The sequence below is a fragment of the Seriola dumerili genome, unplaced genomic scaffold (assembly GCF_002260705.1).
Source record: "Seriola dumerili isolate Sdu_G_001 unplaced genomic scaffold, Sdu_1.0 BDQW01000068.1, whole genome shotgun sequence".
Classification (NCBI taxonomy): domain Eukaryota; kingdom Metazoa; phylum Chordata; class Actinopteri; order Carangiformes; family Carangidae; genus Seriola; species Seriola dumerili.
The window spans coordinates 16,073,601-16,082,901 of NW_019174323.1; the positions used below are offsets into that span (position 1 = coordinate 16,073,601).

Genomic DNA, 9,301 nt, shown 5'->3' on the forward strand with positions numbered 1-9,301 from the left:
AGTGTCTCTATTTCTTCATGGCTGGTATGTATTCATTATCATCTGTGTACAGCCAATTATCCTTTTGACCTCCACGATGCCACCAGATGTAGTCGCTGGCAGATTTGTGACACAATGGCAAAGCCTATATGAGGGTGGAGTGACTCTAATATGAGATGACAGATGTTCTGATGCATTGAGAGAATTAGGAGCCAGTGAGGAGAGGAAATGACAGGAAGCAGTTTAGTGAGAACACTGAAGGGAAGAGGACAGTGGGAGAGGAGGGAGGGAGAGAAAGCTGGTCTGAGGTCTGAGGAGGAGACAGAGTAAAAGAGAAAAAAGATGGGAAAAAGACAGAAAGGCATATTGGGGCTCAGCACTGATGATCTCCTGCTGACGCACTCTGTGTTCAAAGACCAGATGGATCTCAAAACTCCTTAATGCTGGTACACTGACCTAAAGGTTTTATGAAAATAGGGTGTAGTAACTAGCAGCGTTATTGACTATTATATCATTTTCACTGACAATATTCCTCTTACAAACCCCAAAAATGTTACTCATTCCCTTTAAATACGAGCTTGAAGTTGAGTCATTCAAAAACGATATTGCATGCCAGTCCTCTGGTAGGATTCTGTCATAATTAACCACTCAGATTGATGCGAGTTGGCAGGAAACACACTTGAATGGGTTCCTGCTGCTTTGATTTAACTGAGCAGCAGTTTGACAAAAGCACTGACACCATACATCTCTATTTGATCACACTGATCTTTTGCAGATGAGACATAAAGGTAAAAGTGGATGACATCTTGTGATGTTAGAGGATCAAATAACTGCTCCGGGGGGGAAATAAACAGGGTTTCAGTTCAGTCTTATCTCAAGTCAGTTTACCTGTAGTGCAGTACTCACCTGCACAATACAGTTTACATAACGTTCTCTCTTGATATATATTTCTGTGATACAGGATGTAAAACCTGAAATGACATCTGTGCCCTCACTTCATTTTTTAAACCCAAATAACTTATAGCTTTTTGCAGAGCTTTCAAATGTATCACACTGACTTCATCAATTTGATGATGCAGTTGTCATGGAGATAAATCTTGACATGCAGCCCCACCGCTGCGGTTTCATCGAGTTGTTTTCAGGACTTCTTAACTTTTAATCTAGCATGAGCATGAATACATTTGAAAACCCTGCAAAAAGCTAGTAAGTGGACCTTGAGTTGGGATTCTTTTGTCATCCTATAATGTTGATAATGAGTATTTTGGTAATTGTTATTAACCAGTGTGGCGCTGGGGATGTCGGACTCCACACTGAAATACTGTATCTCAACAACTATTGGATGGATTTCCATGAAATTTGTTGCAGATAATCATGATCATCCCGTCAGGATGTTCTGTGATAACGTTTTGATATCCACAGGAAGATATAGTTTTGATTTTAAGAACCAAAAACCATCTCAGTGTAGTTTTACATCTCCTCTCTCAGGCTTCTCTCTGCAGCTCTAGCAACAACAGGTCGGTGAGCCAATCAGAAGAGAGGAGGCTCTGAGCCTCTCTTATGATTGGCTGAGTGTTTTTTGAGTGATGAAATACAAATATAACAGATTTCAAGTAAACAATCAGAGAAACCAAATCCTGCTAGGTTGGACAGTGGGTCCGGTTGGTCCGGGCTTGAGGCATGGCTGAGAGCGATGACATCACAAAGTTCCAGAAGTCCTGACGGCTGGTTTTAAGGCTCAGTTTCTGAATACAGGCTGTGTGCAGGCACCTTTAACTTTTCCTCCAGCACCATCATCAACTCATGTTTTTTAATTTGTCCAGTACTTCGGTTTATGACTAAATAGCTGCAAAACTACTGACAATCCGATCAGCTGTGCAAATCATAGCATGCTAACATGCTAAACTAAGACGATAACAGTATACCCGCTGAATTTCAGCACGCTGGCATTGTTAGCATGTTGCCGTAAGACCTCACAGACAGTAATGGTCGTAGTACTGTTTCACTGCTACTGATGACCTACAGTTGGTCATCATTAACGCACCTATTTATTCAACATTAATGTGTAATTGATATTTTAGCAACAGAGCAGACAGCAGTGTTCGTTTGTGCTCAGTGGCCGACACGCTGACGTGCACAGATCTCCTCGTGTCTCTCCACACTCACTTCTTTGGACTCGCATGCCGCAATTTCCCTCACTTCCCTCACCTCTCCTTAGATTTGCCACCACTTAGTATGCAGCTCCACCTCAACACTTATATGGTCTACTCAGAACACAGAGTTCACACACGCACTCAGTCTGGGCTCATTGACCCTTTGCCTCGGAAAAAGAAGCGTTGCAGACCTTTGGCTCACTGTCGAGAGCAGTTTGTGGCAGTTTGACTTCAGAATGAACATGTAACCTTTTATTGTGGTATTAAATTAGCTGAAACAATTTATTTGTGTCTACCTGTGCACAGGCGGGTGGGTTTTTACTAAAGAGGTGAACTGAAATGTGTGTGTGCTTGTGTGTGTGTGTGTGTGTGAGAGAGAGAGAGAGAGAGAGAGACAGGAAATGTAGAGGGAATAGTTTATTATTCAGAGTGTACTATTCATTTCACCCCACCTTTTACTGTTAGACAGTCAATTTGATGTATGCTTGTTTGTGCACCTGTTTACTCTAATTATGCTCCTCTGCAGTCATATTATTAATATTCCAGCAGTGCCTGGGAGAGTTATTATCCTCCACAAGTCAATATCATGTCCAAATGGGGGACAAGCTCATGCTGAAGGCCAGAAAAGAAATCTATAAGCCTAATTACTTTAGCACATTTAGCTCCTTTACCCAGTTTGATATGAATAAATGAGATGGCTTGCAGTCTCAGCTCTGCATGCTGCCCCCAGTTTAGTATGATTTTTGCTGATATAACTGTTTGGCTTTACCTCAGTCAACTTCAAATTGTGACTGCACCTAAGTGAACCTCCCTCCCTGGTTGCAGAAAGAGGAATAAGTGGCACTTGAGTCACTGCTAAATGTACATTGTGTGCCAGACGAGAAGGAATAATGTTCATCATATTACCAAAGTTCAGGTCGTTCTCCCGATTGGATGATCACACCCTCCTGTTTGATCTTGATGGTTATGACACCGACACTTTGCAGAAATACATTTCTCATACTTACGTTTGAATCGCAGCTTGTTCTTACAGCACCGCGCTGTAAGTGTCTCCTCCATGTCTCAGCCTATTTTCACATGACTCTCACTGTGCTGCTTTTTTAGCCCCCGCTGCCTCACATGAAAGCATATGGTTGGCAGTGACACCGAGAGCCAGAGCACCTCACCACGAGCGCGTTTATTTTTAACACGTGTCACCCGCGTGGGAATCAAACTCCCATCACAGGACCACCCAGATGTCCCAGATAACCTTAATCACAGCTCCAGTAGCTTTGGGTGTGTCATTAAACAGGCCAGCGAGACGTCAGCTGGGAGATGCCGTTTGCCTCTTCACTGTTTTTAATATTCAATGAAAGCCTCTTTGTCAAAAAAAAAAAAAAAAAAAAAAAGCACTTGATCTCACTGCTCCTTCTAAAGACTCACTGCTCCATCACAAGCGGCAGGTGAGAGGTCACTGTCATGGGGATGAAATGCTTCAGAGGGAGAGCAGGGGAACACGAGGTGCTCCAGACAACAAGAAAGCATTTAACTCCAGGCATTCACTCGCCCTGCTTTTCATTTCCTTCCTTCCACAAGTGTCTCTCATTCATCCTCACCGCTATCAGATAAGACTCGGGGATCAGCGGTTCATGTTGTGAAGACGGTCGTCAGGGTAACCAGGGCAATGATGTCATCAAGTGGCCAAGATTATTTCCTCCCGAGTAATGAGAAAGCCTAAACATCATCATAAGATTAGAAATGACTATAATTTGATTCCTTGTGTCACAAATAATGGCTTGTGGTGGCGAGGGCAGGGAGGTGTTGAAAGCTAGAAGATTAATTCCATATCAAGATATTAAAGCCCCAAAAAATTGTCATGTTTTCAATTAACTATTTGATATTCGTGTCGGCCAGTCAAACACTGAAGTGATGTTCACTTCCAGGGCTGGAGCAAAAGCAGAGCAAAGGCTGCAAACATTAACATGCCCAACTACATAACTTACTACCAACAGTAGAAACCAAGTGTTATTTACAAGGCCTGAACACTGATACTAAACATCATTTAGTAACTACATTCGTTCACAACTTCTCCATCCGCTGTGAAGTATTTCATCACTGTGTGGAAGCTTGTTCCTGGATGCTAGCGGAGTTTTGGCTAATGTTAGCGGCGCCGTACTGACCTTTATTTAATCTACAATTAAAACAAAGAAACAATAGGCCCTTGCTTTCAGACAGAGGTACACAAAAGAACAGACTGCTCATTTCTGGCCAATCTGCCACCATTACCATAGTTTACTGCACATTAGCTGTGCAAGAACAAAAAAAGCTTGATAGATGTAGAAATCGTAACTAACGGGAGGCAAACACTCATTTAGAGCCGGTGCCATTTTGCTGCTCTCCTTTTGCAATAATGTAGAATAATTGTGATTCAGTTTATTCGGTTGATTAAAGCTTCTCCATTTGCTGTTTTCGCTAATGTCTGGTTTCCAGGAAAAAAAAAAATCCTCTTGCCGAAGGGAAATGATGCATTTCAGCCTCCAGATGCAGCATCGGTGGTTTGTTTGAATAATAAACTTGGTAATAAACTTCACCAGATGCTCGTTTAAAGTCCACAACTTTTTATTTATTTTTTTTCTTCTTCTTCTTCTTTCTCCCTCCCACTGTTCTCTCTCATTTAGAGACACGCCCCAGGCCAACGACGGTGGAGCCAAGACGCCCCGGTCCAAAACGTCATCCCGTTTCCCCAGACTGGGCCGCAGCCGCAACCAGGAAGCCAGACCAGAACCTCAGAGTGGAGACCTTTAACCCCCTGGAGCCTTGGAACTAATAATCTCTCACTGTAAAGGCAGAGGACGCCAATGTTCCCGTGTGTCTGGACTATGACACACTGACTGACACTGTGTGAGGACGTTAAGGACGAGTACCGGACCTTCAGAGGAAAAACAAAACAAACAAAAAGAAGAAAAGCCTCAGTCCAGGAAGGGGTGATGGATGTGTTCACATTCGCAGTCCTCTCAAGGTGAATATGTAAACGTTTCTGTGCATTGCCTGGCTGAGTAAAGGATAACTGACCCCCCCCCCCCGAGGTTGCCTATCAATGGACCCAATCATACAGCACCTCTTACCTCACTGAGACCAAAGGACTCTCTGTAAACCGCACATGGACTAGCCTGGACTGCTCTCTTTCATCTCAAACACACTGAGATGATGGGGATGTGTTTTATTTTATTTTATTTTATTTTTTTTTCCTTTTTCTTACTCTACTCAGTTTTGTAGTGAAAGCGTGTCCTGGTCACAGTGCCTACAGTGTTTTGTAGCTGCTTTCCCGCTCTGGGTTGGGGAGAGGAGGGTGACGAGGGGTAAAGTTTTCTCTTGGGGAATGAATGTTGTTTTTCAGCTTATGTGTCAGCATTATGGTGCCATTAGATTTTAGACAAGGGTAAATCACAGTCTCTGGCGTGGACCACCAGGCAATGGGCATTCCTTTTTCTTACTTCTGCTATATAATTATAATTATAATTATTATTATTACAGCTGTTACAGATAATCTGCAGAAAGAGTATATCTTAACATATCTTAATGTCGCGGGGGATGCAGTAATTATCACAAATATGTTTTAAATTCCACTTAATGATCATATTAAAGGATTAGGGTTCAACACCACTGATAAAACCAAAATCACTTAGGGACTGTATGAAAAGTATTGGGGTGAAGAGATGGTCTAATTATATTTCCCTTATTGAAAAAGCAAAAAACCTCTCTGGTGTAATCAACATTTTCTTTGTACCTTAACCATGACTTAGAACGAAAAATAGTATTGAGTTGTTTTTTTTTTTCCCAAGTTTTTTCCCAAGTGCACATTAGAATTAGAAATTTCCAAATAACAGAATGATGAATATTCCAGCCGCTCTCTATTTAAGGATAAAGAGACACTCAATAAAAGGCCAGACTTTAATTATAATAAAGGTTTATTTAATTTTACATGAACCATTTGACTTTTAAAAGATGTTTAACTGTAGAATAAAATACTAAAATATAAATTCATAGTGAATAAAATTTTAGTACAGTTCCTTATTGAGAGTTTATATGAACAATATGAACAATATCTCTCCTCACATCCACGTCTGAGATCAGTTTCAAATACCTGCTGTGATCCGTGTGATGAGATTATGTCATAGAGGTTTTTTTGATAAGAAAAGTAGGGAAACACGATTTTACCATTCAAATAAATTGGTCAGCTGTGGGTTTACCTCCAGTACATCACACGGATAAAGGGTCTTCATCAGAGGTCGACCGGCTGCACTGAAAAATTGAGTGTTTAAAGACGGTTTAACTAATGTGTCTTAGCAGGATTTAATGCAGCGTTATGTTGCAAATGAATGTTTTAACGATGACTAAACACTTGAAGAAAAGCTGCTTGTTAGAGTGCAAGGAGAGGACTGCCGAGCATCAAGTGTGTGTAAAACAGAAGCTCATGCATATGTATGGATTACCCAAGAGTAGTCGGAGACTGTGTTCAAACGCGGAGTGATTGTGTGAGAAGGTTTCAGAAAACTTGAATCAAAGGGTCGGCTCTCGCAAAATGGTAAACACCGTTCACTGTCGACGGAGGGAGGTGAACAAACAAAGCTTGTGGGTTTTAATTAAGTTGTTATTCTTACACAGAAATGACCCTCACACGTATCCAGCTACTGGTAAACACCGTGCGGGGAAACTCTCACAAGGATGCCGTCAAATAACTGTTGTTGTCAGACTTCACTGAGACCTTTTACAGAGAGATTGTCTCATGGTAGCGTGGCGCGCCGGCCGACTAAACCAACAACGTGGGAAAGAAAAGACGAAAATGATGTTTCGAAAATTTTTGAAGAAATTATTTCAAAACAACGACATTCTTTTTCTTTTTTTTTTTTTTTTGCTTTTCTTTCTCAGTCTGACAAATGGCACTGGTGTCTGAACATGTTATGTAACTTAAACATGAATTTCTATCATTATTCTTTTTATTAAAGACTATTTTCTGCTGTGATACAGTAAAACAGTACAACTGGTGACATTGTAGGTGTAGCACTGCCTTATATGTATTAGGAGAATCAGCACCATAATATATTCTGTACCACTGATGAACAACATTGTCACATAGTCTCTCTATTATAATAAACACGTAGCCTTTTTTTTTTTTTTAGCGAAGGTTGGGGTCAGTTTGGCTCTGTGACCACTTCTCTGCACAAAACCCACTTTGTATTTGTGGCGATGTACAGTAATTATGCACAGGATCATTCATAGAGAGCTGTTTTTAAAAGTCTTCTCCACCATCATATAACGTTGTCGGAAAAAAAAAAAGAAAAGAGGATCAAAATCGATGCTGCAGAATCAGAAATATCGTCTTTTTTTATTCCACCTGGCATCTAAATTACCCATAATTCAACTCGCCCGCCAACAGTTTGGTCAGAGATTTGGGTGTGTTCTGATCGTAGCGGCTAATGTAGCCTCCAGCTGCCAGCTGAGCCCTGAGGGCAGCTTTAAAGGTAGCCTGTGGAGTTTTTTGACCACTAGTTGGCGATATGGAGGAATGTTTTCACTGTGTGTTCGGGTCACCACCATCTTTGATTGATTGTTTACACAATCCTGTTTCTTGTTTCACACTGATCTGCTGATAGACAGTTAGCAGCACTAACACACAAAGAAGTGCGGCGATGTGCCGACAAAGGAAGAGACGAGGGCGACAGCGCTCTGTCAAACAGAAATTTAAACAATGCAGGATTTCAAATATTTAAAAACTGAGCTTTGCTCAGTGTTTTATGGGCACACTGATACACTCAACACATTTATTAAACCTCAATGTTTTTGGTGAATAACACTGGATTTGAACTATTGTTGGATCACAGGAAAAACTCCACAGGACACTTTTAAACCTTTAAACATTTTTAGTCCCGCAGGGAACTTTTTAGATTTTCTTGCTTCCAGACAAACTGAAGCGAGTGCAGGTCTTTTTCTCTTGCACTTATTCAAAGCTGTTTTGAATTTGGATTGTTTCGCCAGGAGTCAAACTGTTCGTTCTGCAGCTTGATGCCATTTCAGGTGCTGTTGATGATATAAAAGTTTCATTGACAGCAGGAAAAAAAAAAGGCCAGTGCTGCACAAAGAGGTTTCCTGGTTGACATGACAGGTGTACTCTGGAAGTTTTCACATGATCAGAAACATCAATATTGTTTTAAATGGCCGCATCTGCATCCCCCCCCACCAGCCTCCAGACGCTGGAGGAATTGAATCTTTCTGCACCGGGGGAACCGGAGCGATGACGGCCACAGTGTTGTCTTGCCATGTCTGTTCTCATGTACTTTTCTGTCCTCGCCTTAGTCAGCAGTCAGGCCTTATCTATCAGTGTCACAGCAAAGAGGGGTGAACAATAAAGTACAGAATGTACAGTACACACACTACTAATGCCTGTGTATCAGTGTTGTCATTGGGGAAACTCTGTTGCTTCCGTATATGGATGAAGGCAAAAGGCCATTATGCAGTTCTGCTGCAAGAGTAAGCTTTTGTGTGTCAGTGTGCATGTATGCATTCACGCATGTGTAGGTACACACAGTAGGTGTTTATGATGTAATTTAAATGCAGACAGTGGGTGTGTGCTAAAGCTTGCATGTGTTTATATGGTGAGATGAACGTGTCAGCGCTCACATTATATTCTGCATGTGAACAATATCCATAAATGGATGGGTAGATTCTGTGAGTTCCATTCTCTGAGCATCTGTGGCCCTCCGTCTGTTTTATTTGTCGAATGGTTATTTGACCGTTACTGCGTCTTTAAGCAGTCGCTGAGCTTTTACTCAAACCATCCAGCCGTTTTTGTTTGTTTTGTTTTGTTGTTTTGTTGTTGTCTGTGCTGGGTTTGCTGTACCGGGTCGGTAGAGAGAAGAATGGCAACAGTGTACTAAATGCTCATTGTCCATTGACCAGAAAATTGGTAAGAAGCCCACTCGGGATCTGGGTGACTGCTTTTGACAATTTTAGATATTACGCACACATATACACACAACTGGCTGCGTGCAAGCCAAGTGCACTGAGCACTGATGCAGACATGTCCTGTTTTCATAGATTGGAGTAGAATAGCCCGGCGTGGTGAAAACCTCATTGTGTCAAAATACACATATTACGAGATGCTCGACCTGGATGTAACTCATAGGATACGTCTT

The 9,301-nt window shown here is 41.6% G+C and overlaps 1 protein-coding gene across 2 annotated transcripts in view; it reads left to right on the plus strand.

The window, feature by feature from the left end:
* snx29 (sorting nexin 29) overlaps positions 1 to 5,180 on the plus strand; it is a 124,142-nt gene extending 118,962 nt beyond the window's left edge. For both annotated transcript variants that reach the window (XM_022743112.1, XM_022743113.1), the window contains one exon: positions 4,787 to 5,180. In XM_022743112.1, coding sequence (XP_022598833.1) covers positions 4,787 to 4,913 — 127 coding nt within the window. In that variant the 3' untranslated portion in view covers positions 4,914 to 5,180. The remainder of the gene's footprint in view (positions 1 to 4,786) is intronic.
* The last annotated feature ends 4,121 nt before the right edge of the window (positions 5,181 to 9,301 follow it).